Source organism: Rhea americana, unplaced genomic scaffold (assembly GCF_003343005.1).
Source record: "Rhea americana isolate MKP2758 unplaced genomic scaffold, rheAme1 scaffold_172, whole genome shotgun sequence".
NCBI lineage: Eukaryota > Metazoa > Chordata > Aves > Rheiformes > Rheidae > Rhea > Rhea americana.
The window spans coordinates 982,025-1,002,774 of record NW_028185839.1 but is presented as its reverse complement, the minus strand read 5'-3'; the positions used below and the strand labels follow the sequence as shown (position 1 = coordinate 1,002,774).

The following is a 20,750-nucleotide window of genomic DNA, read 5'->3' as shown; positions in this document are numbered from 1 at the left end:
GCCGGGGAGGCGGGGCGCTGGGGGGGCCGCGCGTCCGGCGGCGGCGGCGGTAGGGCCGGTCGGGGCGGCGGCTCTGCCGGCTGCAGCCGCCCGCCCCGCTGCGCCGGCCGAGGTTTCCCCGKGCTAAAACAGGCGGTGGCAGCACCTGTTTGCAGGCCATGTTTGCGCCGAGGAGCAGCCTGTAGCYACTTCAGCGGTGTGCTTTGCTTTGGAAGTAATAGTTGGTCTTAAGAGACAAAAAACAAAAACAAAACACGTTTTGAGTGTCGCTCTGGGACTTCTAAACTGCGAAGAAACAAGCGCTACACACGGGTAATAAACTGGTACGGAAAAATATTCATACCGTATAATTTCACTTGTTGTTGTGCCAGGTGTGTATCCTGCCATGCTGAAACACTGCTGAGTTGCAAGTAAGCCAAGGACAAGGCAGTGGCTTTAGCACTGTGTGTTCATGCCTCTGGTGTCTTAAAACGATCCTATCATTTAGAGATTTTTTTTTAATCTCCTTTACTGATGTTAAGAGTTCTCTTTAATATACCTCTCATTAGCCCCTGCTGCTTGTGGATAAAGCCTCTGTCCCATGACCTTTTAGTGGAGGGCTTATGAAAAGAAAAAATGTTTTGAACATGTTCAGCCTCTCTGTAGAACTCTAATACACAAGCCTTTTTTCGTTTAAGTRTCATTGAAGTTTAGTTGCTTTTAGGTCCAGTTTGCTCTAGAACTCCTTTTCTTTTTCTTTTTCTTTTTTTTTTTTTTGGTGGATATGCCTTTACAAACAATAAAACAAGGCTAAACTGCTATATTTGAACCATGCTCCCTGAAAAAACGCTAAAAAGCGAGTGAGATTTTTTTGTAGGTCTGTTTCCCCCCTTTAAGATACCTGTCTGTGTTATGGATAGCATTTATATCATAAACACAGAGCTGTCTCTTTGTGTGCCTCAGGTAGTGTCTTCTCATCTGAGTGATTAAAATGGCCTTTGAACTGTAAATCTAGCATTTTCATTTTGTCCAGAGAGTTCGTGTGATGGTCCTTTTGGCGACCCTGTTAGTGTCACTCCTCGTTAAGCCCTGGCCATGCTTAAATCAATGATGACTCTTCTACTCCCTCACTCGTGCCCTGTGGACGAGGCAATAAATCCCCAGAGCTAAGCAGTGGTTTCAGGGGCTAATGGAAAAGCAAACCAGGAAGCATCCCAGAAGTAGGCAGGAACTTGCACTTCTCTTGAACAAAAGGTGTTTCTGGCTATAAAAATGTCTCTGCTAAAGTTCATGCTGCTGGAACTGTGCCATACTAGAAAAGAAACCCACAAAACTTTATCTGAAGGTACTGACAGGGCATTGGAAAAGTGTGGTAAGATTACAATGAAGTATATCTCATGTGGCCTCCAGTGTCATTAGAAAAAGCTAACCCTGAGTCTCCAGGTGTAGTGTGCTGAGGGGTGAAAATCTTAGTGGAGGTAGCATTTTTAGTATATCGTGGTATTGTGTTGAAAGCTGTGTTAATACGCTATTGCAAAAGCTCTTCTCAGCTGCTTTCTCAAAGGGACACCTTTAGGTCATGATATTGGGACTAACTGCGAATGTGCTGAGGTTCAGATTTTTAGGTTCATCTCAGTGTAGATTTGTTTTCTGTTAAAAGTTTCTCTGTTCTGTTAATTTCTTTATTTGARCAACTTTATCTCCACAGGACTTAGCAGATTTAAAGAGAAAGGTCTTTAGAAAACTTCCAGGGAAAACCTGCTTGTTTCTGTGATAGATCAGGGATGATTTTAACTGTAGTGTGACAGTTCTTAGTGCCTGTCATTCTTCTTTACAGATCARTGCTTACTACATGTGTCTGTTCTGTATGAAACTATTAGGGAAGTTTCATCTCTCCTCTTTACCTTTATGTATTACATTCTTCTTTTGATTTTTCTTTTCCCCCCTCCCCTTTTCTTTTTGCCTAAGGCATGACTAGTGTCCAACAAAAACTAGCAATGTCCTCTAATTTGCATAGCAGGGTAAGTAAATTGTAAGGTCTGCTTCCATGTTAAATGATACGTTTTCATCCTCCCTTCCATTTGCTTGGCACCTATGCAGCAGCATACACCAAAAGAGTCTCCAAAAAAGGAACAAGGCGGGGAAAAATCTAGGAAGGACTGTGTTTATTTTTTCAATACAAAATGGGCTTTGTGGCCAGTATATCAGGGCATTCAGTGTATATTGGGGGAAAAAAAAAGTCTCTGTGCTTTACTTTTGTGCTTGTCGTAAACAGAAGGCCCTTCAAGGGTAACCTCCTATTGTGTATGTAYATGCAATGTCTGCACTGTCAGGCTATGTTTTTGAGATTCATAGATGCTATGAATGAAACAGCAGGGTGGTGTTATGCACAGCATTTTGAAAGCCTTCAAAAGGGCAGCAGCACTTGCATCACTGAAGCAGTTGATCCTAAAATGGGTTAGTGTCAGTGTTGTGTTGTGGAAAGCTGAACTCTTCTAGTTACTAGATATAGATACATTAATGGACAAAGGCAGATTGTAGCACGTTCCTTGTTCTGCAGTAGAAGTCATTGTTTAGCAACGGGAGATTTGCGATAAGGATATGTTGTGGCCCTTCTAAGTCTCTTTCTTTGAAGCATCCCTCAATGGGAGGACATATCCCCTTTTAGAATGCTGCCATTTTTACATTTGTCATCATGCCGGTCTGCCAAGCCATGTAGTCTGCCTGAATAAATACAGGTATTTCTCACAGGAGATCAGCTGTTCTTTGCAATACCTTATATCCACTGCCAGCTTCCTGCTGCTTTCCTGAATGCTGCTGCCTATAACCCTCTGTTTAAGGAGAGAATAATTTGTCTATTTCTCTAGTTCATCTATTTGGAAACTAGATACGCTGCTCCCTTCTTTACATCCCTTTAAAAGCTGAGGGCTATGTCTCTCTTTTTGAGGCAGTCTGTATTTGTATTCCCTGGGTTGGCTGGGTAACAGCTAATCAAATAATTCTATTTAAAATAAGATTCAATAAAAAAGCATCTGTAAAATTAAAGGCAAGCTTGGCATAATCATGCTTCTCAGAAATAAAACTAGTCAGAGATGTACAGGCCATGGAATGTTTCCAAAATAACTATTACTAACCATTTAWTATTTCTTTTTGTTTGTTTGTTTTTAGATGGTCTCAAATATTTATAGTATGTCTGCAGATCTAGTGTACCTCATCCTTCCATTTTTCTCTTTCCCTTCTGCCATATCCGCTCCCCTCATGCTGGGTAGGAGCTTTAAGTGCAGTCCTCTTATGCACAGCCATGACAGGGGGTTATTCATACTTGCTGCTAGTAGGAGCCAGTTCTGTCCCCATTTAAAACCCAAATAATGAGTGTTAATTTTATTTTTGCTTAAATGAAATAAACTGAAGGTTCCAAACAAATAATTAGGCATGCACTTGTAAATAATCATTACCCAGGAGCAAAAGGAGTTCTGTACTGTTCTCCTATCCCCAAACCAAACCTAGAACTGGGTGGGACCTTCTAGGCTGCCCTGCCCAATCCCTTCCTGTAGTAAGCCTCATGTATATAATTTCTCTTATAAATATATCAAACTCTGTTTTAAAAGCAATTACAGTTTTTTGCATTCCACTGTGGTCGCTGGAAAGCTACTTTTGAACCTGACTGGTCTTGTGGTCAGAAACCTCCTTCTAATTGTCAGCTTCTAGGACTCCAGTTACAGAAGGAGAACTTCTAGACTGCATACAGAGCCATTGCCCAGCATTTAAACAGACACAGCATTTGTTTCTGACAGTATATGATAAATGTCAAATTTACAGCTTCTAATTTACTCTAACATTGGAACAAACAGCTGCAGAATGGGGAGGCTGAAGTTTTTGCAGTGAGGTAGGAGCACGCACAAGGTCAGCTGTGGGTAAGAGGAGTCTCACCAGAGTAAGCACTGGTTTTTCATACATGCCACGTGGTTCCAAGAACACCAATCTAATAACTAACGAAGTAGCAACGACATAAGGTCCTTCTTGTGTGCTTATTGTGAGATACAAGACACRTTTTGTTAAAAGTCTGAGTTTGCTGTGGCTTTAAATAGCTTTCTCAGTAAATGTGGAAAAGGGAAATTATATGTAACTAAGGAGTAATAGAAAATAGAATGTCAACACCTGTTTCATAACACTGTTATTTTGGGGCTGAATTAATGGACCAGACTCTCTACTGAGAATTATGTTTGTCTTGTGTGATACATCTTTCCATAGGAGTATATTTAGTATAATGCTTGGTATTTTTCCCCCCCCTCTAGTTGCTGTCTTGCAGACCTTGCAACTGCCTTTTGTTCCTTGACATCCTAAAGGTCCTTGCTGAGCGATGTAAATGGTAGCTTCACTGAAGCAGGTGACAGTTTTGTTGTTGACTTTAAGACAATTTCTTAATCCTAGGGAAAGAACTAGCTGCATTTTACTGGCTATTAAAAATTCTAGATTGCCTGTTGAYAAGTATTTAAGAATCAGTTGCACCAAAAACAGAGTGAAATACTACATCTGTTTCATGTAGACAAGGTAGGTAGGTAGTATGTTGCCCAGATTATAATTGGACCAGGTTTTCAAGCCAACAGTCTTCTGCTAGGTTAGAAGTTCATGAAATTTAATGAGAACAGAGCTATTTAATTACATTTGATGTGGAAAAACATCATTCCCCATCCTCATGACTATCTCTGTCCGTTCTCTACAACAAGATTAATTTCTAATTTACTGCCATGGTGTGATTTCAGTATGTGAACTCCCACGTTGCTTTTTTCAGGTATGTAAGTGTTCTTTGGAGGCTGCCCATGCAGGTGCTGTAGCTTCTTCTAGCATGAAACAATGTGGCAGCAGATCGAAGTGCAGTGGATTAGAATGATTTTAAGAAGTCTCTTTTTCGAATGAATTGTAGTTTACCTGGACAGGTATATACTGAACAATTCAAGCCACGCTTATTAATGCAAGCCATGTGTTTATTGTGAGATATAAGACACACTTTCTTAAAAGTCTGAATTTGCTATGGCTATAAATAGTTTTCTCAGTAAATGTGGAAAAGGGAAATTAGATGTAATTAAGGAGCAGAAAGTAGAATGTTAGTATTTAAATAATGTCAGAATTACTAATTCTTAATGTAATCACATGTCAGGACCCCTGCACAATTTTGCAAGTACACATTTAATTAGGGAAACAAAAAGAACTTCATGGCCTATCTCCTTCTAACTGGATATTCCTGCAGTTATTTTTCCTGCATCTTTCAAACTCTTAAAGCTACAGAAGTATTGTTTTGGCATAGGGCAGTTCTTAAAGTTGCATCCTAAACTCTACCACAGAAGTGAGTTATTTTGCTAGGCATTTGTGTAAATCAGTTCATAGGGTTAAATGTGTAGGGTTCCCCCTGCCCCACCCTTTAGGAACCTGTTAATATCCTTTTTGCAAGCCACTCTGTTTCTCTGGCATAACACTGCAATGACTTAGGAACCATCCTCCATTTTGCATTGCTAAGGCAGAAGGACTTACATCAATTGCTAGCTAATACAGTGGTTCATGTGTGTATCTGTGAGACAAATTCCATTTTAGTTAAGTAGAAAGTGGCCAGAGATACCAATATTCAGATAATAATRACAGTGCAGATTTCAGGAGCACATTGAGCTTAGCAGACCTTAACAGCTGCAGCATCTTGTTGCTTTGATTTGAAAGAGTCAAGTGTGTTTGTGAATGGTAGTGGGATTTACAAGGCTTCTGGCTGCTGTTGACATACACTACTATGGCTTGAGCAGCTGTAACAAAGCCTTGCAAAAAATCTCACGTAATCTAAGTGATGGGTATATGGAAATACTTAAGAAGAGCTTTTTTAGGACAGTTTTGAAGTGACTCAACATACATGCAATGGAAATCGGGCTTTTCTGTTTGAATTACTGTTTGCTGATGCTGGAGTGTGTTTGAGCTAGCTGGATTTCTGTTGGTGTGTGGCAGTTTTGTGGATGAGTTGAATTACTTCAGTGAATGGGCTTCAGTGCTGTAGAGTACAATTGATGCAACAAATTGGTTAGTGAGTCTAAATTATTCTCTGAACCTGGAAGGTGGCCCTTGGCAGTTAGGACTGATGTACATGACCTGAATGCTGCTGGCTACTTGGTAGTTAACTAAAGTAATGAAGGCTGCCTTCTGCTTGGGGGGACAGGTAGCAGTTTTTGGTTTGGTTTTGTTTAACCTCTGTTTGTACATATGTATGTGCCTTGTGAGTTCTTCGGAAATGACTGGAACAGGAAGGACACAAGGGGATCGTGCAGTTCAGAAACTTCATATGAATGCAGAGTCTTTACCCTTACCATGAAGTTAACGCGATGATGGATTCTAGAGCTGCTTTTGATCCCTTTTGTATTAACTTCTTATGTAGTGCCAAAATAGCAAATAGTACCTGGAATGTATAGATTGAAAAAAAAAAAAAAAAAAACTTTGATGAAAATTACAAGTTTCTTTTCCTTCCTGGAAAAGAAGGATTTTAGGATGTCAAAACTGGATTGTTGTACTTAAACTTGCAGCTTTGTTTCTTGAAATACTGCCCTAAATATGTAATTTCTCCTAGTTTTGTTGAGTGGGGAACTTTTAAATTGGAAGTGTGAAGTGTGAACAGATTACTTTAAAAGCACATTAAAAACAGACAAAAAAAAAAAAAAAAAAAAAAAAAAAAAAAAAAGGCAAAATGAACGGTAGGACACAGAAAGTCATAAAGTTCTTCCAGATTGTATTTACTCTGGAGATCTAATAATAACACAACTAGAAATAATTGTTGCAAAGCATCAGAGAGTCAGCACCTTTTGAAAATGCAGCAGGTATCTATCTTGATTCCTAAATAAGGACACGAAAAGAGCTGTCTGTTTTAGCTTTTTGTTTTGTGGCGTCATGTCACATACAATATTGCAGTCTGTTGAAAGCCACATATATGTCTCATAATGTTACCCAGCCAGTATATGTTTAACAATAAAGTGGGTGAAATTAAATTTCTTTTAACCTTACTGATTTGTGTGAGGTTTGAGAGCCTCAAAATAGTTTAAAAAATCTGGAAAAGCTGGAGGTGCTCATGAAAATGTACTATAACAACCAAAACTGCTTGATTTATGAATCTTTAGGCTTTTTTTTTTTTTAGTATTTATAAAGTTTACTAAATATTCCTTGGCACTTGAAGCAGCGTGGAATTGTTCTGCCAGGTTAGGCATTGGAGACATCAAAGGCTTAGTGACAAGAGGGTTTGACAGTGATAGAAACTCTGCGAGCTCCGTGTTGGTGAAATATGAGAGATGCTCATGTGGGAAGTGAGAGAAGGTTAAGTATCAGCTTATGGACACTACCACAGGAACAGAGTAAGCAGGTGCTGTTGTCTAGGAGTTATGCAATTTACAGTTGCATAATTTATAGACAGGATGCTGAAAGCTAGTATGTTAATAGGAACATAGGAGCAAATGCCCCTTTGTTTTATGCAATTATATTCAATTATCTCATTGTTCAAAGCACACAGGAAGGCTGTGGATATTTCTTCTACAGTTAATCTCCTCTTTCAATCACTATTTATTTCCTGTTTTGATGGTTCTTGGTGCCTAGGAACAATTTTCCTTGACCATGCAGTGCCGGGTACTGTATAAAAGATAGGACAGTGAGATGGGCTTCTGCCCCAAAGAATCTGCATGTGAGACAAAAAGAGAGGGGGTGAAGGCAAGTAAGTTGGTTTCAAATATTGTCATTGCCTGTCATTGTGAGCGGTAATGGTATCCACATAGGTACTGAAGCTTGTGTAGGCCTAAGCAGAACTCAGGAGGTCGTATGGGTTGTCCTAGTGTCAGATATTCCTGGGACCTTTAAAGGCTGTTGGGGGGAGGGGAGGAAGGGAAGGAATGGAAGGCCCAGATTAAATGTTGGCAGAGATTCCCTGGTTTCCTGGGTACCCTGGCCCATTGTGTAAGTATCTTCAGATTCTTTTTTTCCTATTCCCATTTTTTAAATCTTAGCTAGAAATAATTCATGTTTCTTCCTACCTACATCTAGTGATCGTAAGGAACAGTTGTTAATAATCTTCTTTATAACATTTTATATAATAGGAGATTTTTTCCTGCTAGTCTTTCTAGCCCACCTAGTTCACTGATTTTTATAAATGGCTATGAGGAGCCTTCCCTAAATGTCAGGAAAAGTATGGGAGAAAATGAAGGGTATACAAATTTAGGAGATGGCAGATGGGAAATTTTGATCAGGAAAGAACAAAAGGAGAGGGTAAGGGCATGTGTTGTGGATGGCCATAAAAACAAAGATGAGCAACTTGCATTTACTGCAACAGAGAAGAAGGGTTAGTATCTAAAATATAGTCAGAGGGCTAGAAGAATAATGATTATAGCAGCATTCTGGACAGGCATTTCAGTGGGCTATGGAGGTTCCTATTTTAGGCGATGCTTTGCCAAGAAAGTCTGTAAAATAGACCAAGTGGTAGATGGCATCCCAGTTACAGGGCTGACAGACAGGCAGCTCTAGGCATCAGTTCATAATAAATTACATTAAAACCCCTAGGATATGGGGATAAGGAAGAGGGATTTAAAATTTTCTGTACTTGAAGTGTTCTTAGTTAAAAGCCTGGAAGAAGCAAACTGTACAGGAGATGATTGTCCTGTGTTTACCATATGGTTCTATAGCCCTTAAAAGAGGGGATCCTATTCCTGAGGCACTGACACAGTGTAATAATGCAAACAGTAATAGCGAAAAAGTAGGTGAGGTGTTTGTTAGAGAAGAGCTGYATGTCAGGGATCCATCACTGGAAAGATGAAGCTGTCTGTCAAAGTACAACCCAATAGTAACATCAGAATGCAGACAAAAATCAAGACCTATCTCTGGCATCCTATCTCATGAGATGGCGCTAACAAGAAGGAACAMGTGCATTGTGCTCTCCTTTGATCACTTGCGTTCCAGTGATTTGCTCCTTTCTGCTTGTGGAGAAAACATGTTCTTCTAATGGAGGCTCCTAGAGGCTTTTGTAAAGGACTTACTTACTTAGGAACGTTTTAAAAAAATAGTCTTAACTGCTAATATGGATTCTTTTCCCTTGACATTTGTTCTGTGAAATGAGTGGATTTATTARGGGATAGGTATGTCGTGGTGGTGGTTTTTAATTTATTTTTAACTCTGTTGACTGAACAGTATAAAGATTAAAAATCCTCTTGCTATTAGTTTGGAGATTAGAGYAACTGTACCAAGATGTCAAGATGTACAACTACATAACAAGAAAATGTTCATGTGTGTTAAATGCTATTTGCAATGTAGGATGCATGGTCTAGTGCTTAAAGTGTGGACTTGGTGTGGAGATGTGGGGTTCAGTGTTGTAGCCTACAGCAAGTACTGTGAATGTTTGCCTGAAGGTTGCATACCTTTAAAACTGAGTGGGGTATGGGTGGAGGGATATTTGAGGTCAAGGTAGATGGCAAGTTAAAAACAAATTCCATTCACCCTTTATTTTGTTCTGCAAATTCACTAGGACAGGCTTAGCACGATGAGATCATACTTGATCCCACCATGAGAAAGTTACAGGCAAGTGTTAAAGGCTCTGCATGGTAGATTCAAATATCTGTTAGTGTCATAAGACCCCATGCCCCAAACCCAGAAAAAGCGGACTGCAAAGCAATGTTTGAGCCTTGAAATTTTATTACCTTGTTTGCATCAACCAGTTATTCCTTTCAGCACCAATAAAGGACAAAAAAAACCTCCCTGTTGTTCAAAATATCTTGTTTTTGTCAGGTGTAAGATTGTGGTTTTCTTAGAGGCAAAGAAACTAGTGAAAATACTTAGTTTTTTATTTTTTAAATACATTTATAACAAAATGTCAGAAGGTGTGTGCTTACCATATAAAAACATTAGGTCCCAGAAGGATACAATACCGAAAAATTATTGAAATAAAAAAGGTTATTCTTATTGTAGGATTTCTAAACTTCAGCAATAATACAAGATTTTAAAAGCATCAAGACTGTATTTAAAATAAGATGGTTTCAAGAAATGAGACTTCAGTAACAATTTGACCCTCATTATAATGGATGATAAAAATAGGGAGTTTTTCAAAGTGCTTGAATTGTAGGCATTTCTTTTCTCATCCTGTAATGCAGGAGGAGGTAAAAATGCTTAATTTCTGAGCTGATGATATGTGCTGACACTGATGTGCTGCTCTATGATCCAAGGGTAGCTCAGATACCCTAAAGAAGACAGTCATTATCTGCTTAATCTGGCCCACCACAGGCCCATTAAAAAAAAATAAAATTTTAAGTTCCTTAAATCTTACTGTCTTTTCTGACAGGTAGAACTGAGGGTCTAGCCAGACCAGCTSAGAGTGCTTCTGGGACAGAATACTGTAATAATACTTGTGCAAGATAGGTAAACTCCTTATGTGAGATGATAACATTTTCAAGGGTTTCTCTAATGCTAGCTGCACCTCAATAAGCTGCAAGTGTCTCTTGAAGCCAGTGTGTGGTACAGTTTACATTCAGTTACTTTAGACAACTTCTATTAAACATCCAATTTGTGATGATGATAAAATTAGCTGGCCACTACTTGGATTATTTAGTTACATAAATACTTTTTCACACAGCATAAAGCTGTACACCAGCTGCTACTGTACATGTCCTCAGTGGCTGAGCTGTGATGCAAAGCAACTGGATCAGGTATCCCTTTCAGACCTTCAGTGCACAGATAAGTGGCTTTGAATACACCTGAAAGGCTACATGCTCCTTTCTGTAGGTTGGTGTTTTTAAAATGATCTAAAGGTAGCAATGCTGTGAGGACTGAACTTCCTTGAATCTTCTGGAAGTTCCTGGTTTTCAGTTGTACTCATTTAAGTGTTCAGTTTTTCCTGAACTGTGTTGTAAAATGCAAACTGAGCATGAGAAACAGAAGATGTCTTGTTGTGTGTTATGTAGCTTCTCTAAAAACAGGTAACACTTCATCTACAGTATCCACATTGAGTGGCAGTTATTAAACCAAGAATAGCATTATCACCCACTTCTTGAAGATAAGTAAGATCCCTGTACAAAGTGGGGTAAGGACAATACAGTAAGTTGAACTCAAATTTCTTATAAATAACATCCTAATAAAGTGGGTCATGCTGTCCTTAGGCGAGGTGGGATTGACATCTGAAAAGCTATCTATGGTTTAATTTCCTAGGGAGGTTCTGCCTTTTTGTATTTTAATGCAAATATTCTATTACATAGTATTACATAGCTATGATTGATAGCCTGTCAGCATAGGTATTGTCTGAATTATTTTCTTTTTTTCTCTGAGCTAGCGTATGGAACTGTAGGAGTAGTGTAGACAACCTGGTTTTCTCTAGGATGTTACTCTTCTGAAAAGGAAAGTCTGTTCTCTACAGTTTAACAGTACATGTGCTCTCTAACTCCTGCAAGCATTATCAAGGCATCAGAAGGCACAGGATCAATGCAAAAAAGCAAGGAGCGTTTGTACAGTGGTGCCACAATGCTGTACCTCCCAGCATCACTCTCTTGCAAAGTTAGATCCTTAAGACAGTAAATTAGTAAGAACTATCTAGACTGGTTAAGTGTACGTGTGTTGTTTAAAGAGACCATTTTACAACTATCCATTTCTTGATCACTGAAAAGCTAAGAACATCAAAATCTAAAACYGTTTACTTCAATTTTGAAAAAATATTTCTCAACATATCTCAAAAGGTTGACAAAAGTGCCTGTTTTTTAGTCAGCACACAGTCACAGAACTAATTTAAAAGTAATTTAGACTAAACGTTAGTTTTACTGTAAATAATGTAAGATTGTTTGGCAGTAGAGTTTTATGATTATATCCCACACAGTGTCAGATTCAGCTACTGCAACTGATACTCAGTGAAGTTGGTATCAAATTGTAATTTACATTGTTAGGAAAGCTATTAAAAATATTGTACCTTATATTTAATCTTACTACTGAGAAATAGCTGCTGGACAGCACACAAATTGCTACTGTTACTGTTTGTCTTTTTTTAAAAAGGTTAATAAAATACAAGCAAGGTAGAAAATAGGATTAAAAGCATTGTTTCAGGTACAAGTCTTTCTGAACTGGATGGAGAGATAAGAAACCAGAAAAATGCATTGCGCCTTCGCGAACTCTCTGTATAAAGAGAAACATASAAAGTGGGAAACGGTGCACTGGGAGAGCACACTAAAGTCTCTGATGCTGTAAACTTGAATTCCTAATTTTATCAAAAAGGAGAATTGAGCCTGGTTCCATTTTTGAATCTCCATGGGTTGCACTTCGCAGACTACCACATGGTTTGGCACACTACACTTGAAGAGGCAGTCTCTGCTGAAGGGATGCCAGGACTGGAAAATGAGGTGTAAAACATGTGAAGATTGGGCACAGTGGAAGAGTGTTAAAAGGGCCCCTACCTCCTACTTGGAATTAGCCAATACTGTTAGTACTTTCATGATTATTAAGAGTTTCTCTACTTGGAAAATCAGGCTGATCTAAGTAAAAATTCTGCTGTTTACTGTAGCTAATTAAGCCAGTATAAGAGGCTGTGCAGACAGATTTCTGTTTTAAATCTAGTTTAATTTATCTCAAGCTGATTTCTAGCAGGTGTAAACTAAACCAAAACAAGAGCATCTTCAGGAGTTTGTGGCCAGCATAACTAAAACAGTTTACTTAAAGGAGTAAGTACATGTTTTACATTAACTAACTCCTCTCTTTTCAACACAGGGATTTTGTAATGTAAGAGGAAACAGGCAGAAGAAAACAGAGTCTTGCTGTTCTTCTGGCAACACCTTTGCTCTCTTCTGAATGTAACTCCCTAAAAAATGCCAAGAAATGTAGTTATGCATCTGACTCTTAACTCTTCATTTTTTCTGTTAAGGTTGCAGAGGTTGAGTAGGTCAGGTCATTGGGATAAGATGGTAGAGAAGAGCCCCACATTAAAGGGCAGCAGTGGAAAGAAAAGTAAGAATTAATTAGATGACAAGACCTGTATTAAAGTCTGTGCATAACAAACACAGAATTGTGTTCCACAGACGTATAAACTTACCTTCTGCTCAGAAGTTACTTAACACTGAGAGTCACAATTCTATTTGTTCGTTAAGCTAGCCATTTTACTCTCTTCCTTTAAGAGTACTGATTCCTTTGAAAAGTATGTTACCTTGTCTTATCAGTCATACACTGTTCTATACTTGCTTTCCAAAAATGTCACTTATGTGCACATTAACTCTATATCTAGCATGCATTTTACAAGCTATTTCCCATTTACTCTTTCTAGCCAAGGCAGAATGTTGACTGATGTTACCAGTGGTACTACAGGAATCTATTCACTCTACTGTAACACTATATATCATCCCACACCATAATTCAGAACTGCCCCACATATAGGAAAAAAATAAAAGACATTACAGGTGAACTGTATTTCTTCTTCAAAGACTAACTTGTGCTTAGAAAACTAAAGGCCCAATTCAGACAAAACACTTCATAATTGTAATGGGAACACAATCAGAATAGGATGGTAGAACTGTGTGTTAAAGTCTTAATTCCTAATTTTAACATATCCTTAATCAGACAGGAGACTATTGGTCTGCAAATTGAAGAGAGTTTTTTTGTTTTAAGATTCATCTGTAATGACAGAAGGATCAGCCAGTCCCAGAATGCCTTAATTTTGCTGGTTTCTGATTTTTGAATTCACTTCCATTCTTATTTTCCCCATGATATCTTACTATTTTATCTGAGTGGCATGCAGTGCGGGCGCATGCTACCGATGCAAGCACGCTACTACAACTTTAACAGGCTAAAAAAGAAAAAAGCTTTAGCTTTAGTTATACAAAGAAATTATGCAAAAAACTATTGAGCAGCACTAAATCACAGACTAATTACAAACTAAATTGTGCTATATAGTAGTATAAAAACATGTTTTAATAAGAATGGCACTGGTTCAGAAGGAATTAGGACTTCCATCTTGGTTCCTTTCGGTCCACAGTGAAAGCATTGTAATACAGGCCTGCCCTGTTGCCTGAGCAACTTGCAACAGTGGTTTTTGGCCACAACCCTTTCAATTTCTTCCCTTTTTATATCCTCTATTGTTGGTACATTCTGAAGTGTAGCCTGGGTCAGGTCTGGTCATCTTTCCTAACGTGGCACCAGAATAGTTCTTTCTTATGTTCTGATATATTTTTTAATATCGTCAATGTTTCCCTCTTCTAATATCTCAAAGCTGGTCAGTTTTAAGGGTCATCTTCTCCCGTAGATACCATTAGACGCATTGCGACTGGTAGGTGGTCCGTCAAGCCTGCTAACTGAGTAATAAAGCTGAACTCTTCCACTTCCTGCAGAAGAAAGGCAAAAAGTAAACAAGAAGGAATGTACAAGTATTGTGTTTTATCATATGTCAGGCTTCACCTTTTATGCCTCTCCTTGAGCTATCTCATTGTATCAGTAGCTATATACGACCAAAAAGGCCTGCAACTGGTCTGGCTCAGTTATGCTACTGGTAAACTATCTGCTACACAAGGCATGTTAATGCAGCGCAGTTGAAGAGCTGCAAAACTGACACAATATATAGTTCAATGAGGCAGGATGAAGTCTCTTGTACCCATTTCTTTCCACATATAGCAATATCCATGTTGTTCCAGATAGGCTTATCTGTAATCCTGCTGTAGGTTATTGATGTACATAAAGAAAGAGTCACCTGGGAGGAGGGGCTCGCTTTACTGTACTAGACATAGCATGCAGCTAAAAAGCAAGCCTGACTTCATCAAACAGTGATGGTAACCTTCATAAGAACTTAAGGTGGTAAGAGGCCTTGTTCCTTGCCATCTCTAAATTCTAGACTTTGTGCTGGCAAAATTTTGCAGGACCAGATTAAGGTTCTGTAGAGAAATACTGCTGGCTTCCCAACTTCTAAAACTTCATGTAGCAACCTTAGTGTTCTCTTTATACAATTTAATTATCCCCTTCTATGAGCCGGGTACTTAGTTTGCCAGTACTTTGATATTTGCTTGCAGGAAGCATAAATACTGTAGTAACCATGTAGTGTAGTAAGCACTTTTTAACTAGCATCCCACAAGAGGAAATAATCTGGCCTTTTCCTAGCCACTCACTTGTTTTTACCCAGGCAAGAGCACTTGTATGATAAGCTTTATCAAAGACCTAATCTGGGTCAAAATTATTCAAATGTTTTTGTTGCTGCTTATTTGAACATAGGGTGAGTTTAGTGCACAGATACACAATAGACATCTGCACATCCAAAACCAGAAGCCTTTGAAGAATTTAGCTGCTAAGCTGGCATGTCTACTGAGCACCTGCAAGTGGAGAGCACAGGCAGATCAAGGTATTGTGTGCTAAACTATGGTGAATTGCTGGATTGCATGTTACTGTACAGTAATTGCAGTGGGGTATGGTAAATAAGTGTGAACTAGTTTCTCATTTTCATTGTGGAATTCTGTATAAGGCAAGATCATACACAAGGGAGCAGACAACGTACTGCAAATTCTCTTTCTAGCTTAGCTCTTCAACTTTTGTCTATGTATCACTTGTAACCTAGGCAGGTTTTCATAGGCATAGTAAAAACACAGCCAGACACTTCAGCAAACTCAGTGAAACTGCACATAGTTGCAGCAGCTTTTCTGAGCAGGGAGCTTTCTAACAATACAGTTTGACAGCTTTTAAAAAGCTTCTGTCTGATTTTAAAAGTAAAAAGACTGCTGGCATGGAAAGCACCAGTCAAAACAGTTGGTCTGGCAAAACTTTAAAGAACAGAAACAAGATTTGTTTGTTTGGTTTGATTTGGTTGTTTGTTTTGAAGGGCAGCTTACCTACAAGCATTGCTACCAGACCACCTAAACTGTATGTATTATATAAACAAATTTTATGTTTGCAAAGTCAGGCGTACAAGAAGTAGAACATACTAAAGTGGCAAATTCACCTTTTAGCCCAAGCAGAAGAGGCTAACATGCCATCTAGACAGTTTGTCCTGTGAGTTATAGCTCTTTTTCTTGTGAAACTCACCACTTTCCATTCCAAGTAGAGACCTTCTTCTGTATAAAGCATATAGTCAATTCTCCTCCCATTTCCTTTCAATGATGCCTTCCTCCCCTTTTGACTGGAACTATGGTTCTTGCTGGTGGGATAGACTAAGTAGCCTTTCCTTCCTTCTTCACTTTCCAGCACCCTATTTCACAAAAAAAAACCCAAGTGCATTAAATGTTTGCTCATTCTGTCCCGTTGTACATTATGGTAGTTTCTCTCCAGATGYCCAGTAAAGGTAATGCCCATCCAAAACAACTGATAAAGTTACAGCATGAAGCGCATCTTCTAGCTGTGTTTTTCTGTATGATGCTGTATCAGCTGTGCTAACATGTTGATGGCGGCTTTGTCATCCCTGATGCTGTCCAGTGGGCCTCGGTACCAACCTTTGTAGCCAGGAGAGCAAATTTCCGAGAGAAGGATCTAGCCTGCTGTCTGCAGTATGTTACAGCCCAGGCCAGCCCCTTCCCCTTTGGCCCAGAATCTAGAACAAATTTATGTACTTCGATACAAACCTGTCYATTCTGATCAGTGCAACCCTGAAATTAGAGAGCAACCTTTACAGAAAGGATACAGATGAGTACAACAGTTTTTGGAGGGTGCGTACCTGGGCACGTGGTTTTGTGGTTTTGAATGAGCCTCTGCACCTGATTACTTTGTCTTGGATCTCAAGCTGTTACTTCACTAATGACAGCCAAGGAGTTTGATTTCCGTATAATGACAGTATCTTCAAACTCCTCTGCAGAGATGAACTTGCTGGGCAAGTGTGGTGAAGGGGTTAGTACTGCCCACATGTTGCGTAGAGATTACCCAGCCCAAAACCAGGTGCAGAATTAAAGATTAAGATTCATTTTTCTAGGTACCAGTCTTTGTTCAGGCTAATAAGCTGCTCCTCTCCCATAAAGTGTTTACAGTTTGGCTACTTAAACTTTAAGAGTAGATGTTATACAGAAGASTATTAAGGCTCTGAGCAACTTAATCTAACTTTGAAGTTGGCTGTGCTTTGAACAGAAGGTTGGATTTGGGTGAATAGGACCTACAAAGGTCCCGTTCACCCTATTTTATAATAAATCTGTGCTTCTGTGTTATGCTGTTGGATATAAAAGGACATTTGTTTTACCTTTTTGTATTCTACTTAAAATATCTAGCACTGTAATGCTAAAAAACAACACATATACAACTGTGTGTGCAAAAGCAGAATGTGCCTGGCATAGGATTTGTAATTGCACATGTAGGGTATTAGGCAAACAGTTAGTATCAAGTACAATTGTAGCAGTTTTGCATGATAACTTAGGCATGCCGAGAGGGACAAATTTGGTTGTTTTGGTATCTGAGTCAAAATATAGAAACAAACGATTTTCAAAACCAACKCCCTGAAAATCATTTTTCTTAACTTACCTGCCAAAACCTGAGCTCAGGGTTCTGTGGTTTCCCTTGTAAGAGTTGATTACGCCATTAAGCTGCATCATCAACTGTCGCAGGAGAAACACTGAGCCATGAACTTGGGTCCTAGCAGGTACAAAGCCTCTAATTTCACCTTGGAAAAAGACAGGATATTTTGATCACCCAGATTTTTTAAAATTACTTTGGATGTTTTTTGTCAGGTTGGGAACCTTTTTTGTACATGCATGTGAGAATACAGATGAAGGAAAAATAAGAGACACTGAACTTCTGTGACATGTTCTGCGATTTGAGGTCGGAATGGTTTCTCCGTCAAATTTTGTCACTTTGGAAGGATGGTGGCAAGGGGGGAGACACAGCACTTGCCCTACAGCTGAAGGGATCTAATTAATGTTAGAATCTGTAAGTTTTTGTTAGTTGATGCATAAAAGTACTTCGTCATAGTTGTTGTTTAAAAGCAAACGTTTTAGTTGGTCACTTAATCAGAACTTCTTTAACCCCTCTGGACTTAATGAAATATTGAAGATTCTTACAGTTTATTGTAGCCAGTTTATAAAAGTAAGCTTCCTTCTAYGTATTACTCAGTTTAGACTGTCATAAGTTACGTTAAATCAGCTTATTCTCTGGACCTCGTTTGCAAACTGAACTGTTCATTCTACAGAGAGCTATTGCAAGTGATTCACTTCATGAAATTTTCTTTCTAGATTCAAGGAAGCAAGCTCTTTGAAACTGACCTCTTTTGAAAATTGTATTTATATTTGGCAAAGCCAATTAAGTAACATAGTAGATGAAACTGTTGATTAAGGCTAGAGTGCTACTGCAAAAAATCTTGCATGAATTTAAAAGGTGAATTCACTTTAGCTTCAATTCTATCCTTTTAAAATTCTGTGAATGTTTAACCTGCACAAAGGCTCACAGAAGAGAAATGTTAATTTCAAATACATGGGGAAAATGAATTGTAAAGATCTGTGGATCAGTTTCTGACTAGAAGTTGTATCCCTCTGTATACAATGGTCTGCTGTTTGTCTCTACAGGAAGTAGAGGCAAGTACCAACCATCTGGTTATACCATACTAACAGTTAGGTGCTAACCATTTAAGTAAACACAACTAATTATGACTGAGCTATAAAACAATCATAAAACTTCAATTTTATCAAAATAATTGCTCTAATTCCTAGGGCACAAAAGAGGGAAGGATTAAAAAGTAATTTTAACTTACTTTTTTTCCTAGAAAGATTTAGAGTCATGATTAACTCCAGAGTTAAAGTATGAAAGCTCTGTCATGCAACTCTTTGGCCGATCAGCTTAGATTGGTAATGCTTGACCACAGCTGCAGTGAACAAAGGAGCATGAAGAGCAGTTATGTCTAAGGGAACCATAATGCAAAACTAACCTCCTCATAAAACCTGAGAGAGCCAGAGGAGTTGAAGACCTTTTTTACTGCTGTTTCCTCACTGCAGCCCAGAATCACAAGCCAGTCTTTCCTTCTACAGCCCTGGAGACTGGGCTTGTGGAACATGGAAAACCTGGGACTTAAATCCCATTTCTTAGCTGTGAGTAATTTGGTCTTCTGTTCCAGAATTCATTCAGGGCTTAAGAGACTAAAATTGCTTATGCCAGTCCCTTCATGAGAGTGAAATGCACGCCTGTGAGGCAAGATCACCTGTATGTGTTTCATGAAGCCTCTTCTGAGCAGAAGCCTGTGCAGCATCCAGCACTGTGGCAAGGCCCAGGTTGTTAAGTCTGTCTTAATTGTTCTATGTTTATAAACAACTTGCTCTTCATTTGCACCAAGTGTATTGTACTAGGCTGAAGTTTTATGTATGCGGTAGTTAACATGAAAGAAATAGGAAGTAACTAAGAACGAATTGTGCTACTTCTTTCATGGACTTACTAGTTTAATATTGTGAACTGCTTAATTTTTCTTTTTTTAAACTACAGAAAAGTGCTGATGAAGAAATAATTGTCTGGGTAGCTTATGTTGCTACTTATTGCTAATATAAATGTKCATTTTAAAAGGTTTGAGAACTTAATCAAGATCTATTATTGAAAATTTTCAGAAYGGATCAGTTTTAGGCTGTACCCTGTTTTGCTGCATAAATAAATGATATTTGTTAGTAACACAGTGCTCCACAGGTTCTGTGCTGTCAATAGCATTTTATAATCTCCAGGCACTTCATTGATGTATGTTAGGAAAGACATTTATAAAAATACTTTATAGGTTTCAAAGCCCAGATTTCACTAATGATGTTGAATTTCACTGCAACGTTTACTATTATGTTTACCAATCCCATACAAGGATGCAAGGAGAGGCTCTCTGTCTCTTATCAGGGTGAGGGTTTCTCAAATATTAAAGCATTTCTAAATAACTTAAACAGGCAGATCCATGTTTCCCTGCAGATTTGAATACAAAGCTAGCGGAAATTCCTGTTAATAGATCTAAAAACCCCTCTATTTAAGAGAATTATCACATATTGCAGAAAGCTACTCTTATTAGGCAAAAAGCATTATATGTATTGTTACCGAAGTTCAAGAATATTTTCCCGTTATATCTCATACTGAGGTGGTATCCGTAAGGAGCTTAAGTAATAATACAAATCTCTATGGATCATCTAATGGCTATTTATTTATYAGTCATGCATGTATCAGTGGAATTTAAGTGCTGAATTTATTTAGCAGTCATGCATGTATCAGTGGAATTTAATTGCTGAATACAAGTAACTCTTCAGGGAATAAAATAAAGTATCTCCAAACTAATTTGATGACAGATGGTCGAAAAAAGAAAAAGGGGGGAGGAGAAAAAAAGAAAAGCAGCCTTTTAAGAGCTCCAAGCCCGCTCTTGGAATCATAAAATAGAATGTTACACCCACATAGAGATTTGCATTTGCAAACTTGATTGTAGAGGCCAAATTACCTTACTTCTGCTCTCGAAAATCCCTTTCACATGTACTGAATTCATGTTTTCAACACGTGAATAGACATGCCTGGAAATTTTGCAGGCTCTTGAATGTACAAAGCATGACTTTATATATATATATATATATATATGTATATATATAAAATTAAACTAAACCTAGACCTTGTGTCTAGAAATTTACTCCATTTCTTTGCTCAAAACAGCTATGAAAAAGACTTTAAGGGTTAGCTTCACCTAATATATTCAACTAAGGGTACATCTGTACCATACATTGCACTGCACTATTTACTGAGTTAAAATGCCAAGATAAACAACTGTGCCTACATAAATGTATCATTTCCATTATGTATGCTGACTGAACCATCTGTACAGCTATATGTAAATGCAGGATCATTAATTCAAATATCTTTACCTC

At 38.4% G+C, this 20,750-nt stretch overlaps 2 protein-coding genes across 11 annotated transcripts in view; one reads left to right on the top strand and one right to left on the bottom strand.

Moving 5' to 3' along the window:
• LOC146598006 (uncharacterized) overlaps positions 1-20,750 on the top strand; it is a 58,238-nt gene that overhangs the window by 5,325 nt on the left and 32,163 nt on the right. For 2 of the 10 annotated variants that reach the window (XR_014895343.1, XR_014895342.1), the window contains exon 1: positions 2-323. The exons of the other annotated variants lie outside the window; for them this stretch is intronic. The gene's annotated coding sequence lies outside the window, so the exon portion shown is untranslated. Of the gene's footprint in view, position 1; positions 324-20,750 lie in introns of those variants that run through there. 10 annotated transcript variants of the gene reach the window in all.
• The window catches only part of SMPD3 (sphingomyelin phosphodiesterase 3), a 40,804-nt gene continuing 34,245 nt past the window's right edge, over positions 14,192-20,750 (bottom strand). Inside the window, exons 6-7 of the mRNA XM_085301086.1 lie at positions 16,000-16,162; positions 14,192-14,318 (exon numbers count right to left, since the gene is read on the bottom strand). Coding sequence (XP_085157212.1) covers positions 14,217-14,318; positions 16,000-16,162 — 265 coding nt within the window. The 3' untranslated portion in view covers positions 14,192-14,216. The remainder of the gene's footprint in view (positions 14,319-15,999; positions 16,163-20,750) is intronic.